Source organism: Dryobates pubescens, chromosome 9 (genome assembly GCF_014839835.1).
Source record: "Dryobates pubescens isolate bDryPub1 chromosome 9, bDryPub1.pri, whole genome shotgun sequence".
NCBI lineage: Eukaryota > Metazoa > Chordata > Aves > Piciformes > Picidae > Dryobates > Dryobates pubescens.
This window is the reverse complement of record NC_071620.1, coordinates 9,401,117-9,421,149: the sequence shown is the minus strand read 5'-3', so window position 1 is coordinate 9,421,149 and position 20,033 is coordinate 9,401,117. Positions and strand designations below refer to the sequence as shown.

Here is a 20,033-nt window from a genome sequence, read left to right as displayed (position 1 = left end):
GAAGCGTGCCTACTTCAGGACACAGCATTGGATGCTATTTGCCAAGATTATGTATCCAAAGCTGTTATATTTTATCCTAAAATATTATCATCCATCAAAAGCAAAACATTTGACAGCAATGGGCTAATCATGGTTATTTTAGTGACAGCAGGCAGGTAGACTTCTGTTTAGCTGTCACAAGTGGAAGTCTCTCACCAGAGCGTGAAAGTTTCTTTCAAGACTATAGCCCAGCACCGTCCCTGTCTGGCTTTGCCTGTGAAGCTGCACTGTGGTTCTGCGGTGCAGCGGGGATGAGAACACAACTTCCTTATTCCCAGGCTGCCTCTTTCAGACCTGTGCCACTTCGAAGCTGTGCTCTGCACAGCCCTTTTATGTAGTTGGAGCACTGAATGTATGGTATGTGATCACATTCGGGCAGGAAATGATTCATAACATTTAATGAAAGGAGAGATCATTGGATAATGTAATTTGACCTCCTCTTGCTATCAAAGCTACCAAATTATGATTTTATTTTTTTTCCTGAGTATGCCTGCATTCAGCCCAACTGCTTCTATTAAATCTAAGCACAACTTCTGTTAGGGTAAGGTGTACATTGCAGAAAAACATCTAAGAGTGATTTCAAGACAACGGGATCCATTCGATCCTTTGTAGCATGCCCCAGTGTTTTAAGTGCTCACAGTGTTAAAGTTTAATGCCTTGTTTCTTATTTTGGATGTATCTGATATTTTACCTTCACTTTCAAAGTTCTTGCTATGTTTCAGGTTAAAATAATTCATCATGCAGATTTTCCCCATGAAAGTACTTCATTTTAGTCAAATCACCTGATTCTTTTTTCTCTATGCAAGACAGTTTCTTCAGCCTGCAAGTTGGGTTTTTTTGTTTGTTTTGGTTTTTAGCTTCTTTCTTCACCCTTTCCAATTTCTAATGTTAATAGAAAAACAAGTACATGGGAACTGAACACACTGTTCCAGCATCAATCTCATCATATCTGTAAACAGAGGTAAAATCACTTCACTTAGGTCAGCAACTGCATTAGCTGCCTTTGCATCAGCTCCTCCCTGGAACCTCAGAATATGGATTGTATTCATGTCTCACTTTGATCCCTAACTCCTTTCAAGAATCCCTGGCATTTCAGGAGCAGTCCCTGCTAAGAAGCAACTCCTCGCATTCCCTGTTCTGAGATGCATTTGGCTGTATTGAAATGCTTTGTGGATAAACAGAAACAGGGCATGCCTGACTGCTCTACTGCATTATGCCTTCAGCACTGTTTACCACTCTTCTACATTTTTATAACTTTGGAAGTGTTATTGCCAATGGCTTTGTACTAAATATCTTTATTAAACCTCTTCTGTTTATCAGCAATTTCTCTGTGATTACTCTGTGGGTTTTTGTTTGGTTGTTTTGTGGGTTTTTTTTAATTGGATCTGTCACTTGACGAGGTCTTTACTTAGGGAAACTGTGCACCATAATACTTCATTGTGACTCTTTCAAATCAGAATGCTGTGCTGATAAGTCAAATGATTTACTAGTACAAGTGAATTCCAGCTAGAGCTGATAACTTCTCAGTGAGCGAGTTTCACTCCAAAGAGCATGATATTCCATAGGAAGTTCTACTAAGTGATGTCATTCATCTTTCTTGCCATCTTTTCTGGTATTTTGCTTGGAATGGATGTTAGCCTAGTGGTTAGCTGGATCATTTTGTTTCCCTTTTCTGAAAATTGTCATATAGCCCTGTCTTTCAGTCCTTTGGATTTCCCCAGTGTTCAGAGATTCATTACAGCAATGTCAGCAGTGATTAAAAGCATCTGACATAAGAAAGTGAATGATCATGATCCACATCTTCCCTTTCCCAGCAATTCTGTTCCTTTCAGTCTCAGCTCTCCACCTCCTGAAGCTTCTCAAGGTTGTAAGGACCTTCTCCTGCTGCTGGACAGGCGGAAGGTTGTGCTTTGGGTTTGTCTTCGTTCTCCCTAAAATGCAGAGAGAGCATGTGAGGACTCCAAGCTGGTACAGTATGGGCTTGAGGTATGGATGTTTCAGTGGATAAAAAACTGGCTTTATAGCTGCACCAGAAGTGTGGCTGTCAATGGGTCCATGTCCAAGTGGAGGACAGTGACGAGTGGAGTCCCCCAGGAGCCAGTCCTGGGACCAGTCTTGTTTAACATCCTTGTTGGTAACATGGACAGTGGCATTGAGTGTACCCTCAGCATGTTTGCTGATGACACCAAGCTGTGTGGTGCAGCAGATGTGCTGGAGGGAAGGGATTCTTCCAGAGGGACCTTGACAGGCCCAAGCCAACCTCATGAGGTTCAGCAAGACCAAGTGCAAGGTCCTGCATCTGGGTCGGGGCAATCCCAAGCGCTGATATAGGCTGGGCAGGGACTGGTGTGAGAGCAGCCCTGAAGATAAGGCCTTGGGGGTGCTGGTGAATGAGAAGCTCAACATGAGCCACCAGTGTGCACTTGCAGCCAATCACATCCTGGGCTGCATCAAGAGAAGTGTAGACAGAAGGTCAAGAGAGGTGATACTCTCCATTTACTCCACTCTGGTGAGACCCTACCTGGACCAGTTGTGGAGCCCCTATTACAGAAAGGATCTGGACATGCTGGAACGTGTTCATAGAAGGGCCATGAGAATAATTAGAGGGCTGGAGCACCTCTCCTATGGAGACAGACTGAGAGAGTTGGGGCTGTTCAGTCTGGAGAGGAGAAGCCTCTGAGGAGACCTTATTGTGGCCTTCCAGTACCTGAAGGGGGCCTACAAGAAAGCTGGTGAGGGACTTTTTAGCATGTCAGGTAGTGATCGGAGTAGGGGGAATGGAGCAAAAATAGAAATGGCTAGATTCAGTCTGGATGCTAGGAAGAAATTCTTCCCCATGAGGGTGGTGAGACACTGGAACAGGTTGCCCAGGGAGGTGGTAGAAGCCTCATCCCTGGAGGTTTACAAAGCCAGGCTGGATGTGGCTGTGAGCAACCAGATGTAGTGTGAGGTGTCCCTGCCCATGGCAGGGGGGCTGGAACTAGGTGATCGTTGAGGTCCCTTCCAACCCTGACAATTCTATGATTGTATGACTCTTAGAAGCATACAGAGAGAAAGAGAAAGAGAAAGGAAAGAGCACAATTGTTTTGAGCAGTGGAGTGTGTCCCTGCCATCTCCTTCCTGTTTCTCATTCACATGTGAGTCTGGTGGGCTAGTAGGGGAAGGAGCCCCATCCACTTGGAGCAGTGGAGATGGGCCGTTCTGTCCCAGTGGTGGAGAGCAGAGCTCCCAAACAATCAGAAGAGGACATGGTCCAGACAGGACCGTGACTCTTCTGCAGGGTTTTCTTGGTCTGTGGTTGTGTGCAGCTCAACAACTTCAAGTGCTGTTTTCAGCTGTATTTTTAGGACCATTATCCATGAGCCTTCTGACTTCATCTTCATTCCTATAAATTCATTCTCAAACTCCATTTTTTTTTTGTGATCACCACTATTGTTATTAGTGGTATAGAAGCAGCATTTCTTGGCTGTATGCATATCTAGGACATCAGTGTTCAGCTGCTGAGACAGTGCTTCGTACCATGTTGCTGTGGTAACCTCTTGTCCTAATTCCACAGAAAGTTCCTGTAGAAAGCCTGAAGAGTGCGTGGTGCATTCCTATTTGATGCAAGTGCATGATTCTCCTCCTTTTCATATAGTAGAAATAAATCTGTCAAATGCTCTTAAGCTTTTATGCAGTTCTAATAAGCAGCCATCTCCATGGCATAAGCACTGTGCACACTTTCTAGATGCCCTTTGTTCCTAACATTCTAGAAAGTGTGCTACCTTTTCTCTTTAGTGCTGCAATTTGTGAATTTTCCTTTGGGCCTTTATTTTTCTTAACCAGCATTTTTTACTTCATGAATTCTAGCTCATATTGTTTGCTAGTTATTTCCTGGGTTTCAGCTATTTGTATACCAAAAGTCTTTTTATTTGTTTCTATTTGCTGTCACCTATTCATCAGCTGAAGCAGAATGTGTGTTAAAACAAAGTGGTCCTTCTGGGAAATGGAATGAATTCTTAATTTCCAGTTTTCAGTTGAATTATGCTGTCCAAGTCTTTTTCCTCCTTGTAATTTACTCATGAAGGCAAAAGAAGGGAAGTCTGGCATGTGACACTGTTTTGAAACATGAACTATGAGTCATAGATTCATATTAAGGATGGGAAAGATTCAGAACATGAAAGTGTTACGATATTGTATTGGGTTTGAATTGCAAGATTTTGGTAGTGAAGTGGGCTACAGGGATGGCTTCTGTGAGAAGCCACTAGAAGCTTCCCCTGTGTCCAATGGAGCCAGTGCCAACTGGCTTCAGGATGGACTCACTGCTGGAGAAGGCTGAGCCCATCAGTGACAATGGTAACTTATTTAACAAGTGGAAAAAGCAGCTGCACAAGTGCAATGGCAGATGGAGAAGAGTGAGAATATGTGAGAGAATGCTGCAAATGTCAAGGTCAGTGAAGAAGGAGCAGGAGGTGCTCCAGATGCAGGACCAGAGATTCTCCTTTAGTCTATGGTGAAGATCATAGTGAGTCAGGCTGTTCCCCTACAGCCCATGGAGGCTAATGTTGGAGCAGATATCCACTGGAGCAGGTGGATGCTCAAAGCTGGAGAGTTTGTGCTGGAGCAGGCTCTTGGCAGGACCTGTGGACCTATGGGGAAGGGAGCCTGCAGTGCCGCAGATTTGCTGGCAGGGATTGTGAAGAACTGCAGCCCGTGGGAAAGACTCACATTGGAGAAGTTTGTGGAGTACTATCTCCTGTGGGAGGGAACCCCACACTGGAGCAGAGGAAGTGAGTGAGGAGCTCTTCACCCAAGGAGGAAGGAGTGACAGAGACAATGTGTGATGAACTGATGCAACCCCCACTCCCCTGCCTTGCTGATAGGAGTGCCCAGGGAGCTAAGCCCAGGAAGAATATAGGGATGGGGTGAAAGTATTTTAAGATTTAGGGGGTTTTTCTCATTATCCTACTCTGATCTGATAAGTAGTAAATTAAGTTATTTTTCCCCCAAGTTCAGTCTGTTTTGCCTCTGACAGTAATTCGTGAGTGATCTCCCTATCCTTGTTACAACCCATGAACCTTTGGTTATAGATTCTCTCCTTTGTCCAGCTGACAAGGGAAGTTACCACAGTTACAGAGAAGCTTTGGTAAACACCTAGCATCCAGTCAGGATCAACCCACTACAAATATAAAGAAGATATCTTTTAATGTAAGGTCTTACAAGAAGCTGTGTAAGTTCTTTTGGGATTTGCACACCAATTCTGCTTCCCACTGAACCCACCAGAGTTGAGGAAATCTTAAAACCTCACAGACTGTTACAAAAAAATTCACAGAATCAGAGAATGTCAGGGATTGGAAAGGAACCCCAGAGATCAACCAGTCCAACCCCCTGACAAAGCAGGATCACTTAGGGAAGGCCACGTATGAACACATCCAGGTTGGCTTTGCAAGTCTCCAGAGAAGGAGACTCCACAACCCTTCTGGGCAGCCCTTTCCAGTGCTTCATCACCCTCACAGTAATGAAGTTTGTCCTCATGTTGAGGTGGAAATTCCTGTGTTGTAGCTTATATCCGTTATCCCTTGTCCTGTTACCGGGTGCCACTGAAAACAGCCTGTCCCCATTCTCTTGACACCCACCTTTCAGATATTTATAGACATTATTTAGATCCCCTCTCAGCCTTCTCTTCTCCAGACTAAACAGTCCCAGTTCTCTCAGTCCTTCTTCATAAGAGAGATGTTCAAAGTCCCTTAGTCATCCTTGTAGCTCTTCATTGGGCTCTGTCTGGTATGAGCTTGCAGACTAGATTAACCTACCAAGATCTTTGAAGATGACAAGAAAACTTTATCTAAGCAAAAGCTGTGGGATAAACAAACTTTGTTAACCTGGAGCAGTAGTCACTGCATGGTATCATCTCCTTCATAGACTTTGGCCAGGCAGTTCATCCATCTGATGTCAGACAAAATCATCCAGTAATAATGAAAAAAATGTTTTTGTTTATTTTGACAAGAACTTTGTACCTGACACTGCACCAATTGGAAAATGAGTGGTGTTTCTGTCATCACCTGCAAATGAGAGACGGCAACTACCAACCTATTTGCCTGATCTTTTATAGTATGTGTCATTTTAGAATGAATTCTCAAGGGAAGAACCGTTAACAACTGTGGTTAGTTGTGTAATGGAGTAAAAATGGAATGTAGATTTAGATGATTTTGACAGAGTAACCTGAGAGCTTTCCAATAACTGATTTTCCAGATGAAGGAAATACAGTAGACTTCATCTATCTCAGTTTAGCGAAGGATGCTATGCTGCTGTGGATTAGTAAAGAACTGGAGGGTTGGTGGAAGCAGCTGGGTCAGCAGTATGTGCTGAAAGGAAAATGACTGATCAGGAGGGAAACTGTATGCAACTAAGTTGATTGTGCCGTCAATACTGTGATACATCAACTTAGTTTATCGGCATGCTTCTGGTTTTGCATGAAATTTCTTAATAAAAATGTGATTGTCTCCAAACAGGTAGTTGAGGAACTCTGCATACAGTTTCCCTCCTGATCAGTCATTTTCAAATACAGAATAACAAAAAGGAACTGGAGATTGATTGTGTGAATGAGGAGGTTAAGCACTTAAGCACTATAAGATTTCCTCCCTAAGACATGCATTTATTTATTGGAAGTTAAGAATGAAGACAGAAAAATGGGTATTATTAGGATGCCACAAAGTGACAATGAGACATGAATTTGATAATGGCTATGGAAATGCAACATGTGGTCATACAAATATCAACTAATTCCCATAAAGAATTATTGATTTGTCAGTAAATATGTATATGTGTGCATAAATTAAATCCTTCTGTGTTTTACTTAATAATCTGTTGATGATTATCCATGTTTTAGACAGATTGACTGAAATGAGACAATAAAGGCTCCTAGGAAGGATAAAGAGTTTGTAACACGGGAGTAAAAGAGTTTGGGTGGTCCTAGAATAGAAAAATGAAGGCTGACCGAAGGTATGACTGATATTTAAAAATACACCAATGAGTAAACACAATGGAGGAGGAAGAGCTATTTAAACTAAAAGACAATGTTGGCAGAAGAACAAATGGGCATAAAGTGACCGTGAACAAATTTAAGCTGGATAGCAGTGGGTTTCTAGTTATCAAAAGGCTGTCTTTCAATGAAAATCAAAGCTCCTTTAAAGAGTTTTTAAATCGGTAAATTCAGTGAATTTATGATTTACATTACGTAACATGTGCCTTCAGTAATGTGAGATTTGATTCAGTGGTACAGAAGTTCCCTTTAATTTTACACAAAGCAGCAAATACCCTTGAGATGTGGTAACCTCTCATCAGTGTGCACCCGTTGTTGAGCAGCACACAGCAAGATTTAAAATACTCTTTCAGGCAGAAAATCAATGGAGACTTCGGGAGCTAACCTCCAGAAGATTTAAACAGACTGAATGCAAAGACTTGTTTGTGGGTGTGCAATGCCTCTAAGGCTAACATACTCAAACAGTGCAATAATAAGGCTAACTTTTCCCCCAAATTGTCACCTCCATCAGCACTGCATTGGGTCCTAGTGCTAACCACATTTCCTTGTATCACTTCTTGAGCTACCAACAGATATACTTTCAGTCTTTAAAAATGAGGACATGAGGACCTGGAAAAATGCTGACTTGAATAACTTCATCCCACTTATCACAGTGTCAGTAATGAAAGAGCATCCCCAACTATTAAAAAAGCTGTGAAATCCTCCCTTTTCTTTCTTATTTGTTTAGCTGATTTTAAAATGAGCCTAGAAGGGAAAAAAAACACCTAATTTTGGCTACTGAGTAAACAGGATGTGTTTTATACCAATGTTTATACCATGTACTTAATTTGAAAAAATGAAAATTGAATATAAATATCAATATTCTAATAATATTAAAGTAGGAAATTGGAATAAGCCTTAAGCTTCTATCTTAACTAATGCCACTGTGCTTTTTAGTGTTGTTGAAGGCCACACTGAAGGAACTTCCTCGGTGTTGTCATTTTGTACAGAAACAGAAAACTCTAAACTAAGAAATCTATTCCTTTTATCTTTCAGCATCAAAACTATGATTCCACCAGGAGAATGCCTATATGCTGGGAGGAAAAGGAGGAAACCCATTCAGAAACAGTTAAGTATCATATTCATCCCAATTTTCTCCCTTCAAATGTATGAGTTGGGAGTCTCTTTCTTGCTTGGTCTGCTGACACAGGAGAGGCTTAATCTCTTGCCACAGAACTTGAGGTGGAGAATGAAGGGATTGAGAGCCTGTGGGTTAAAATCGGAGGGCAACCTAACAAATCTGACATCCTGGTTGGAGTCTGTTACAGACTACCCAACCAGGATGAGGAGGCTGATTAATTATTCTACAAACAACTGGAGGCTGTCTCAAGATCATCAGATCTTGTCCTTGTGGGCGACTTCAACCTGCTAGATATCTGCTGGAAACTTAATTCAGCAGAGAGGAGGCAGTCCAGAAGATTCCTGGAGGGCATGGAGGACTGCTTCCTGATGCAGCTGTTAAGTGAGCCTACCAGAGGCCAGGCTCTGCTTGACCTGCTATTCTCCAATAGAGAAGGGCTGGTGGGAGATGTGATCGTGGGAGGCTGTCTAGGGTGCAGTGACCACGAGATAGTGAAGTTTTCAATATGCAGGGAGATAGGGAGGAGCACCAACAGAACCTTCACCTTGGACTTCTGGAGTGCAAACTTCAGCCTGTTTAAGAAACTTTCTCTGCAGAAAGAAATCCCTGTTCAAGATGCTAGTTCTTCATGGTTAAGATTGGCTCCAGAAAGGATGCTGAGCATGGGTCAAACCATCCTTACCCATCATTGGGTGTTTGAGGAGGAGGCCAGTGGTGGTTGTGGTGTGTACCACAGTGTGATGCAGAGTACACTGCCATAAGAGGTGGAGAGGGACAACATTCTTTCATAGGCAGAAGATGTTGGTGGACTAAATATCAGTTGGGCAATGAGCTGGAGTGGTGGCTGCCACTTCCCTGCTCCTGTGTTTGCACTGCCTGTTCAAGGTGCCTTTTCAGAAGCTGTGTGTGCACCAGAGAACTGGCATCGCACTCACTCCCCCTTTCCCCTTCCTTGGCTTAGCCCTGCTTGGGGCATCGCTAAGTCTAACATGTGTGAGTCTGGAAAGTGGGTCAGTTCAGCCAAGTGAAAAAGCAGACAGTGACTCATCTTTTGCATAAAGATCACATAATTTTTAACCACTATTTACTATGGGATCACTTTCATTAGGAATAAAATGCAAGAGAAGAATTGTATGTGTGAAGGCAAAGAAGAAAACAAAAGTAAGCAGTGGGAAGGTGTAGTACAAGGTACTTGAAATGGGAGGGGAAAAAAGTTTGCTATTACTAAATGAAAAATGATTTCCAGATGCTATAAACTGTGTTGTGAAATGAAGCTTTTTAATACAACCATTTCACATCTTTTGTGTTCCACTTGGTTATATAGATATGAAGCAAACATTTTTACTGAGTTAAAATGATGAACTAGCACTGGTGGCCTTTGTAGAGAATTAAAGGATGAGGATGTATCTAAAATGGATTTCCCTATTTTCAGTTGCTCAGAATTTCTAAAAGTAGCCCACTTGGCTAAAAATTGTATACATTGGTCTGAAATCAAAGAGGAGTTTCTCTGAATGTTTGAGTGAAATCTTTGATTTTGTTTGGATTTTGCAGAGTGTTTGCAGCTGAACCACTTGGTCCCACTTAAAAAATACATTTCTTTGACTGCGGAGTGTATCACAGGTTACAATTTCAACAGACAAAAATAATGACATAAGAAAAATTTTCTTCCTGCAAAACCTGAGTGTTACATCCAAAATGTATGTAACGTTTCTGCCCCGCCGTTCAAGTGTGGATGTGGATATTTAGCTTTATAACTGCACAAGGTGTGGAACCACTCCAGTACATGAAATAACCTCTGCACAGAGCTGTTTATGAATCATAACTTTTGTGAGAAAGGAGGGAGAGTTGAGTTGCTTTGAGAAAACAAAGCTTTGTGTTTGGAGCATATGTAGTAGCTAGAAGAACTTTTCTTGAAGCTGACTTACAGATAAAAGCAGTGGCTAAGATAATGGCTTGTTAGTTAAGAATATGAATGTCCTTAGGAACCTTTGATGAAGTTCTAGTTTCAACAGTCAGAGGCAAAATTTCACTGAACTGGATGAGGCCATATTTTCATCTTCTGATCAGTAATGCTACCTTAAAAAGAGGTTAGTGAGAATGAGGTGCAGGTATCTGAGCATGAGCTTATCCTGCCAAGACACATGCAATTTGATGAAAAATTTGGGTTTGGTTACAACAACAGCATTCACATGCTTTGGATTATTAGAATACTGAGCTCCAACAAAACCCTCTGTTTTCTGTGGTTGATTACTTGTCACTTGCTGAGGGCGATTTCTCAGTTCCTAGCAACTCTGATCGTTATCCTCAAACCTTATCTGTTTGTGGGCTTCATCTCTGGTAAGCCTTTTCTGTGCTCATTCCCTCAGTCAGGGACTTCATAACTCTGATCTAAAGAGCCTGTTAATGTCTGAGACTTGTTGGGTGTCAGAACTCCTTTCACAGTCTCTCCTTCAGTCCTACAGATTTTACTGACATTTCAGGACTGTTGAAGCCTTCTTCTCCAAATAGAACTGGAAGACACTTATTTATTGCCAGTTCTTCAGACAATGCATTGTTTTCAAGTTCTACCTTTATACATGCAAATAAATAACACTCCCCCCGCCCCCCAGGTATTCTACTTTTGTCCCAGAAAGCTTTCAAACAAGTCCCATGAAATGTAGTCTACACTAAAGAATTTTGACTTTTATGGAACCAGTTCAAACACCTGAAGCTCAGACTGATTGAAAAATTTCCATCAGAGATGCTTTTCAGACAGAGAACCGGAGTTTTAACTAAAGGAAATATTTTCTACCAAGTGTTTGCTTCCTGTGGAAATCTTAACATTTTGCTGGTAATTCAAGCATGTGACAACTAAACAGATCTTGTTTTTAACCTCAAGCTAAAATCACTGTGCTGAAGTTATACCAGAAATTCTAAAGCAACACTTCAGGACAGTTACCATTTGAGAGCTTCAGCCACTTCTTTGTCTCAAACCCTGGCATCTTGTAAAACTCTCTCCTTCCACAAAACATTTCTTGTAATGTTTTATAGCTCTTTAAATGGCAAGCTACAGCTGCCCTAGCTCTGAGTGTATCTATAACTGCTCCAAACTGTCCACTTCAGCCAGAACTATACCAGTGCCAGGGTAAACAGAGACCTCAGGAGGTGCAGCTCTTTGCCGCTTCCTACTTCTCATTTTAAGGCTCTCTGTGGCATAGTCCATCTTCCTACTTCGTGTCACACTATCCTACCTTTCATCTGCTCACCCAGTGTAGTGTCTTCTTGACCATTAGTTCTGCCTTTGCCTTTCCTTACTGTGAAGACCTAGAAGAGCTAGGTGTCAAAAGGCCCCCTTTCCATCACACAGCTTTCAGTTGGTTCTTTTTCCTCGTAGGAGATAGTGAACGCTTGCACATATACAGCTCTGACAGGACACCTACACAAATGCCCGAGCACATCTCAGTCACTCTGGGCACTGTTACTTTGTTCTTAGACTATCTGTTGCATTTCTTAGTCTCTCCCCTTTCCTTTATTGCTGAAAGCTTGTTGTCACAGTGAATGAATAGATTTTTCTCAGTTTAGATCATCTCCTGCTTCAACACTTCGGCGTACTTAAAAAAAACACTTGGTCCGAGTGACTTTTTCGTTAACAGGGTAGGGCTCCCTCAGAGGGTAGAGAACAGCAGACAGAGTTGTAGCTGCAGGAAATTCCTTTGTAAGCTCACCAAACTGGTTTACGCTGGTGGCGGTCATGGGCACATTGAATCATTAAATCACAAATGGCTCAATGCCGTGTGTACCACTGAAAGAGAAAACGTTCTCCTCACCAGCTCCCACGCTCCGTTCCTAACGAACAGGGAATGGTGGTACGGGTCTGGTACAGGTACGAGTGCTTGTTACTGCAGAGCAGAATTTGAAGAGTGTACCGGTGCAAAGAAGGAAGTGCCAGCTTTATTGTTTTAATTCCACGTGCTACTTTACTGTTGTAGTGCTGTATGGAAAGCAGAGTAAAAGAGATGTCGTAGAGTGAGTGCTGTGGCTCTGTTTAGGCCTGACGTACACAAACACAAGAAGCACCTTCTACTTGCAGCTCAAAAGAAGGGCTAGAATTTCCGTTTGCCTCAAACCAGCTCGTTGAAAAATGTTCCGGCCTGTCCTTTTCTGTTTATGGATAGCACGGCTCGGCTTTCCATGGAACTCGCATTGTTTTAAATTGCATCCACTTGGCACCTAATTACCATTTACATCAAACCCCTCTTTGTTTGGATTCACTCCCTTACTGAATCATTTCCTTAATTTTTCAGGAAGACTCAGTCCTGAGCTTTCTCCTGTAGTCTTTTACACCATTCCCTGCAATCTCCACAAAACTGTTCCTTATGCTCAGTACACATAATGCAGTCCACATAATTGCCTCAAACCATACCTCTCTGGCACAAAGCAGTCACTATTTTATGTGGTAAAGAGGCTTGAATGAATTCTATTTCATGTTAATCTTGACAGTTTTTACTCCTTGAACTCATCAGTCTAATTTTCCATATTGGAATTAGTATCTTTTTTTCGTGTCCTAAATTGCTTCCTTTCTTCACCTTGTTGGTCATATATAAAGAACAGTTAATAAAAGCTTATGTTCTTTAGCTTCTGCTCGACTATAGGCTTATATTCCTAGAAAGTCACTGCTCTCCACAGGTCAGACATCCTTTTGATATTGTAGTGAAGATGGATGAACTTTGGTGTTTACTGTAAAAAAACTAAAGCCCAGAAGATATACCCTTTTTTGTAAAATAGGTAACTCTGGAAAAGGAAGAGAGTATTCCATCTTTGCTGATTACATTATTTGTTGCATATTTGCTCTCTCAAATAGAGGAAAGTTTTTCACTGATACCAATCAACAAAATCTCCCCCATGTCCTTGAAAGTAACTCACTGTGTTATGGAAGTGCCACATATCAGTACTGGCAATTTTGAATGAAAAAGCAGGAATTATATCATAGTATCAGTCAGGGTTGGAAGGGACCACAAGGATCATCTAGTTCCAACCCCCCTGCCATGGGCAGGGACACCCCACACTAGATCAGGCTGGCCAGAGCCCCATCCAGCCTGGTCTTAAACACCTCCAGGGATGGGGCCTCAACCACCTCACTGGACAACCCATTCCAGGGCTTCACCACTCTCATGGTGAAGAACTTCCTCCTCACCTCCAGCCTGAATCTCCCCACCTCCAGCTTCATCCCATTCCCCCTAGTCCTATCACTGCCTGACATCCTGAGAAGTCCCTCCCCAGCCTTCTTGTAGGCCCCCTTCAGATACTGGAAGGCCACAATTAGGTCACCTTGGAGCCTTCTCTTCTCCAGACTGAACAGCCCCAACTCCTTCAGTCTGTCCTCATAGGAGAGGAGCTCCAGCCCTCTGATCATCCTCGTGGCCCTTCTCTGGACACCTTCCAGCACCTCCAGATCCCTCTTGTAATAGGGGCTCTAGAACTGGAGGCAGTACTCCAGGTGGGGTCTCACCAGAGCTGAGGGGGAGAATCACCCACCTTGTCCTGCTGGCCACACTTCTCTTGCTGCAGCCCAGGATCTGATTGGCTTTCTGGGCTGCAAGTGCACACTGAGAGCTCATGTTGAGCTTCTTGTCCACCAGCCCCCCCAAGTCTCTCTCCTCAGGGCTGCTTTCCAGCCAGTCACTGCCCAGCCTGTATTTATGCCTGGGATTGCCTTGACCCAGATGCAGGACCCTGCACTTGGTCTTCCTTCCTTCCTTCCTCATGAGGTTGGCTTGTGCCCACCTCTCCAGCCTGTCAAGGTCCCTCTATTTTCACTGACACCTACCTCAAACATATTTTCATTCATTTTGTCCACAAAAGTCCTGTTAAAATGAAGTGGGGCTCTCAAAAGCAGCAATGAATCTTTCACACTTACTTTTGTGTTCTCAATTAGCAGCAACCACAGACACACTGATACTGTTTTTATGAATTCTTAAGCACAAAGTTATGTTTTTGTTTTTTTTTTAAAGAGTTACAATGATAAATTAATATTGCAATTCTGAGAAGGGATCATGCAAATGTTATAATGTAACCCTTTAACCACTTTGTGAAATGCTAATGCTCAAAATAACATAATGGCTGAAAAATTTAGTGACTGTGAGGAGTGTGCAAATGCAGTTAGTACAGTGGTATAATTTATTACCTTTACGCTGATCCACCACTGAAGCACCAGGTAAGCTATGTAAGGTTCTGATCCTTGCCCTTACTGACATTAAAGTGGAATCCATGAACCCACTTACAATTTCCTTGAATACTTTTCCATCTTTTCATCCTTGATTTTTCTCGTAATGACTCTTACTCTGGAGATATGTGGCAATATACTTCAGTAAGAATTTGAACATGGACATTACAAGAGTGAGTGGAAGACCAGCAGACACAGCATTAAGTCCCCTAGAAATGCCAACTTGACTATCACAGTATCACAAAGGTTGGAAGAGACCTCAAAGATCACTGAGTCCAACCTGTCACCAGAGACATCACGACTAGACCAAGTGCCACGTGTTTCATAAACAGGCTGAAGTTTGCCCTCCAGAAGTCCAAGGTTCAGCCTGAACATAGTAATACAAATAAAATATGGCTTTTAATGCCCCTTTTCCAAGTTATTTGAGAAACAGGACCCAGTAGCACACTGCATACCTGTAAGAGAGGGTGTATAATTGTGACTAACCATACACATGCCCAGCTATGACCCAAGGCTCACTCAACCTAGCAGAATGAAGAGTGTCTGTATGAATGAGAGAAGATAGTATAGTATAGTATTAGTCAGGGTTGGAAGGGACCACATGGATCATCTAGTTCCAACCCCCCTGCTATGGGCAGGGACACCCTACACTAGATCACTGAGCTGCTGCACTCCCTCTGAGGTCATGCATCCGTGTAGTTTATGGTTTCAGTGGCCTGTGGCTCATTCCTGGATAATGCACTTGAATACTGTGGGTCCAGTAATGGCTTTCTGCTGGAGATAACCACCTTCTTGCTTACTTGAGTAGTCTGTACTTCCGTACTGATCACCCTTTGATGTTCTGGAAATCAGGTTCCCATCACCCTGTGGAAGTGCACCAGCTTTTCTTTTTCCCCCTCTTGAGAACGTCTTACACATTCTCTGAAAAGGATATCAGTGGACACTCCAAAACTGAGTTTCCTCACTTGCAATGTATTTAGTCATAATTCATTTTCATGATAGCTTTTCTGAGGCACCTGGTCCTGACCACTACATGAGAGAGACATGAAATGGGGATGGACTCGGAGTGCTTGGCTTAGAAATCTGAGTAATATTAGTAATGTTAGACTTGGGAGGACTATCAACGTTCTTAAGAGAAAAACCAAATTCTTAATTGTGTTACTGATGCAGGAAGGTAAATGTGAAAATGTTCAGAGGATTTGTGAACCTGAGGAAAGAATGCCTTTCACCTTTATTGCCATACTGTTTATAAATCATGTCTAAAGACAGGCTCATTTCTTAATTATCTCCTGACCCACAGGTTGATTTTGAGTCATTAAATGGAGGGAACTAAGATGCTTTGAATGAATACAGTGGATATTGAATAGGTTCGTGCATTAGTCATAGTAATTTTCCTCTGCTCTTCTGACCTTCATTTGTACAACCCAGATGAGAAACTGTTTTTCCTGACATTGGCTACAATGTGGAGATAGTACCCATTCCCTGAAGTGAAAGGGTCTTGAGTAAGAGATATTAATTCTTTGTCTGTTTTTCACTGGGCAAATGTGAAAAGAGAGTCCAGTGTCCATGTCTTTGCACTATGGCCAATGCAGATTGGTAAATCTAGTTTTGGCAGGGAACAGAAACTTCAAAGATTTTCATAGAAGGTAAGTTAAATATGCCTGTTATCAACTAATTGCAGACAACATCTGAGTCTCTGACTGTAATATCAGGAGGTAAAACATGTAATTGAAAATGTGTTCCCCACCACAGAAGGCCTGCAGTTGGGAATGAAAAATCAAATCCTTCGAAGAGACACAGGGACCGTCTGAATGCGGAACTGGACCACCTGGCCAGCCTCCTGCCTTTTCCACCTGACATCATATCGAAGCTGGACAAACTTTCTGTCCTGCGCCTTAGTGTCAGCTATCTGCGAGTCAAAAGTTTCTTTCAAGGTAGGTCTTTAATATACCAGTGTCCCACTAAAAGTCTCCCTCTAATGTGTTGCTGCTTTGTGCTGAACCTGAGTAGAATTAACCATGGATTTACTTTGTGCACGGGATGTTGTGCTGGAAATTCTGTGTTATCTTCTCCTATGTAGCTTTTTGTGGTTTGCTCCAGATAATGGGATACCCCCCACCCTTCCTTGGGGCAGCTGTAATACCTGTAGACTATCTGAGCTCCCTTTTTGTAGCTCTTGACATGCATGTTGCAATGCCTGTTCAAATGCCATCTGAAACTCAAGCAGCTACCGTTTTACCTGCATTCGCTGTAGTCCAAGACAAAATGGGCTTGCTTGAAGAGCCAAAAAAAGATCAATGTCTTTCAGGACAAGTGAGATCCAAAGTTTGAAGTGTTGACTAAAACTGTACTAGGCTACTCTTTGTTTTTGCAGCTGTCTGGCATATCACACAATGAAAGCCAAATGTGCATGTTCAGATGCACATAATTTGCAGACAATTTTAGTTTCTTCTGCTGCTGAAAAGATCACAAGAGCAAAATCCAGATTAGGGATTTAACAATGAAAATCCTCACCAGAGTTGTTGAAAAAAAGAAGAAGAAAAACCCTGTTTGAAGGAATATAATTGACCAAAGATTACAGGTGGACAGCAGAGATAAACAGATATGTTTTTTTAGTGGATGCTAGTTTTCCTTTACTACTCCTTCCTGTTACTGTTGGTTGTTATGCCCAGTGTATACAAGGCAACCCTGTATTTTTCAGGTTTTGCCTGGTTGTTTTCTTCCTTTTAAAATGTACTTTAGGATAGAAGGAATGCCAGTTTGAAGAGGCTTTGGCAGACTGTAGGGCATTATGTAAGCTGACATCAGATTACAGATGGTGATATTGCTGATTGCAGGAGCATCCCATGTCAACTGTGACAGCTGGTTGCCCAGCCTCCAGCATCCTGCAGTTCAGAGAGTGCTTCTCTTTCCCTTTGAACACATACCTGAGTACTACAGCCCTTTCTAAGCTTTACTTTGATTTCTCTTAGGTTGACAAGCAATCGGCTGTCTTCAGCTGCCTTTACTACCCTTCTGCTGGAGTTTCTAAGATCCATTCTCTCCTTTTTCTAAGAAGGAAAACAAGTAAAGCCAGACTTCATTACTCTGAAATGTTCCATGTTTTGAGACATTTCATTTAATTTAATCCCCGAATTACCTAATTGAACGCACAGTTTGTGTTCCTTTCTTTTTCATTTTTAAATGTTTACATCATGAAACTAAGGTTACAGAAAGCATTGTTTATAGTAAAGGAAGGAAATCACATGTGATTTTAAGACAGGAGAGCAGGCTGGAGCTTCAGAAGGGTGGAGTGGAGGAGAGGTGAGCCACAGGAACTAGAGTTGTGTGAGGAGTGGGTGCTAATGTTTGGGTAGGAGGAAGAGCTGTAGCCTCCTCCATGGGCTTCATGATCTGTTTTCTTGTAGCTATAGGGCAATAAAGCAAAACTTCATTTTTTTTAAAAACAAAAATTTTAGTAGGTAGTCACCTTAAAAAAAGGAAACAAAAAGTATCCATCCAAGTGTTGTGGTGAAGGAGGATAGAAGAGTAGAAAAGGCTTGTTTGTGGCTTTTTAAATCAAAGGATTGTACGAAGCTGGGAGCTGTAGTGAACACTGAGAGGATAGGAAACAGAGCAGTGGCATACAGAGATGCTATAAAATTGGATATAAAACAAAAATGTATCTGGAAAAAAAGACCTAGCAAATCTGTACTAATTCACTCGGGGAAAATTAATCCAAACAAAGGGTTGTTCAATAGAAAGGAGAAACCTGGAAAAGAGAACATACAAACAATAATCAAAGAGGGACAGTGGTCAGCAAATTGTTCTATGCTTGTAATATGATATGTTGACATAAACAAGAAAACCAAGTGTGGATTTTAGTCTGTTTGCCCAGAGGCAGCCTGTCACTACACAGGAGGTTATAATCCCTCTCTGTGTGAGACCAGCATGGTTCCATCTGCAATACAGCTTTCTGTTGTGGGCATCTCCCGGTCACAAGGGCATTAGTACACATTAAGGGGTTTGGACTATACACAGGAAAGCACTGACTGTTAAGCTCAATGGACAAACCCCAACAAAAACCAAAACAAACCAAAACAAAAAAGTAAAATTAGCTTAAATGTGTACAGTTGTACAGTTTATATACTGCAGTTGTTTGTCTTCACAGGAGAGAAAGAAGAGAAAGGAAGGAGTTGTATAGGAAATTTTGAAGTGGCACAACAGAGAACCCAAGGAATGGGCTGGACTTTGGCTTGAATATCAAGCCAAACCTATCTGTGATAGGTTTTAATCAGCTATCCAATATTCCCAAACTTGCTGAAGTGAACATTCAAATTTGTAATCTGTAACTCACAGGCATGTGCATCTTTTGTTTAAAAGACTGTTCTGTGAGGTTTAAGGAAGTTGAGCTTAAAATCCATGTTTTTTAAAAGTGTTTGCATGAATGCTGTTTGCCATGTTTTAAAACCTGTGAATTGTGCTATTTGACACAGAAGTTCATACATGACATTGCAGATTTAACCCAGCAGTTCCTGTGACAACTATAATTGCACACCTTCAGCAGTTCCAGTGGTTTCTAGACACACTCATTTCCTTACCACTAGGTGTCCTTTCGGTAGCTACTCTGCCATACTCGGTGTGTAGCAGAAATGTTGTATTTACAAAGATCAATAGCCAGTGTGAGGGCATGGCGTGACCTCACTGTATTGATTTCAAGTATGAAAATAATTTTGCAGAGAATTAATTATTAGGTGGTGGAGAATATTCATCAGTCATTTATTCCTTCCTTGGTGGCCATTACAGCTCAGTACCTTGGGGCGTATGGCCAGTTCATCTTAGTTAAGTTGTTTAAGCCAAGGTCTGGTTCTTTTCTGAAGTGCAGACAGATTTTTCTAGTATTCAGTTTAAGTCACTATGGTGTATTCCCTCCCTCGTTCTTGGAAATGTTTTCCTTCAGCTTCAGAACAATTCTTCGGTCTATTTGGTTTAGTCTTCATTTCTCTATTATCAGTTGACAGTCACTATTAATAGCCCACTCCCCTCAAGCTATACACATTAAGTCATTTTGCATTTTCCTGATATGCACTTAGAAATGGCTTGCAGCAATAACCTTCCAGTTTCACCAGATTTTGTGTATAGTGCAACATGGATCAGAAGCAGTGCTCAGACTGACAGACATCAACTGCTACACAAAGCCATCCTGGTCATTTGGACCTGACAAAAATTTTGCTTGAGTGGGGCTTCTGTGAGAGTGGAGTGGAACTTACTATCTGTGAACACTTGAGCTTGCTGGGCCTTTGTCTTCACCATATTCCATCCTGGTTAATTGTAGTCTGTCTTCCTTTACCCCTCTTGAAAGTAGATCCTTGAGTACCTCTTATTTCTCAGTTTTTCCACTGGTGGAAAAACAGCGGTCTTGCTCCACTTCAAAACTGACTCCCTTTTGTGGGTTGTTTAAGTTGTTCCTTAACTAAAGTATAGGCATTAATTTTGTGAATAAAGGCAGAAAGAGTAGAGCTTTATTCTTTTAACAGCTCATATCCTTTCTGAAAGGCAGCTAACTTAATCATCTCATTATTGGCAAGGAAAATATTTATGACAATTTAGATTGCAATTAGGGTTTCCAATTAGGGTTTAAAGCTCTCCACCCTTCAGTTCTTCGTGTTAAC

General features: G+C 41.9%; 1 protein-coding gene across 1 annotated transcript in view; it reads left to right on the top strand.

The window, feature by feature from the left end:
• AHRR (aryl hydrocarbon receptor repressor) overlaps positions 1-20,033 on the top strand; it is a 99,715-nt gene that overhangs the window by 11,997 nt on the left and 67,685 nt on the right. The window contains exons 2-3 of the mRNA XM_009896713.2: positions 8,096-8,167; positions 16,135-16,316. Coding sequence (XP_009895015.2) covers positions 8,106-8,167; positions 16,135-16,316 — 244 coding nt within the window. The 5' untranslated portion in view covers positions 8,096-8,105. The remainder of the gene's footprint in view (positions 1-8,095; positions 8,168-16,134; positions 16,317-20,033) is intronic.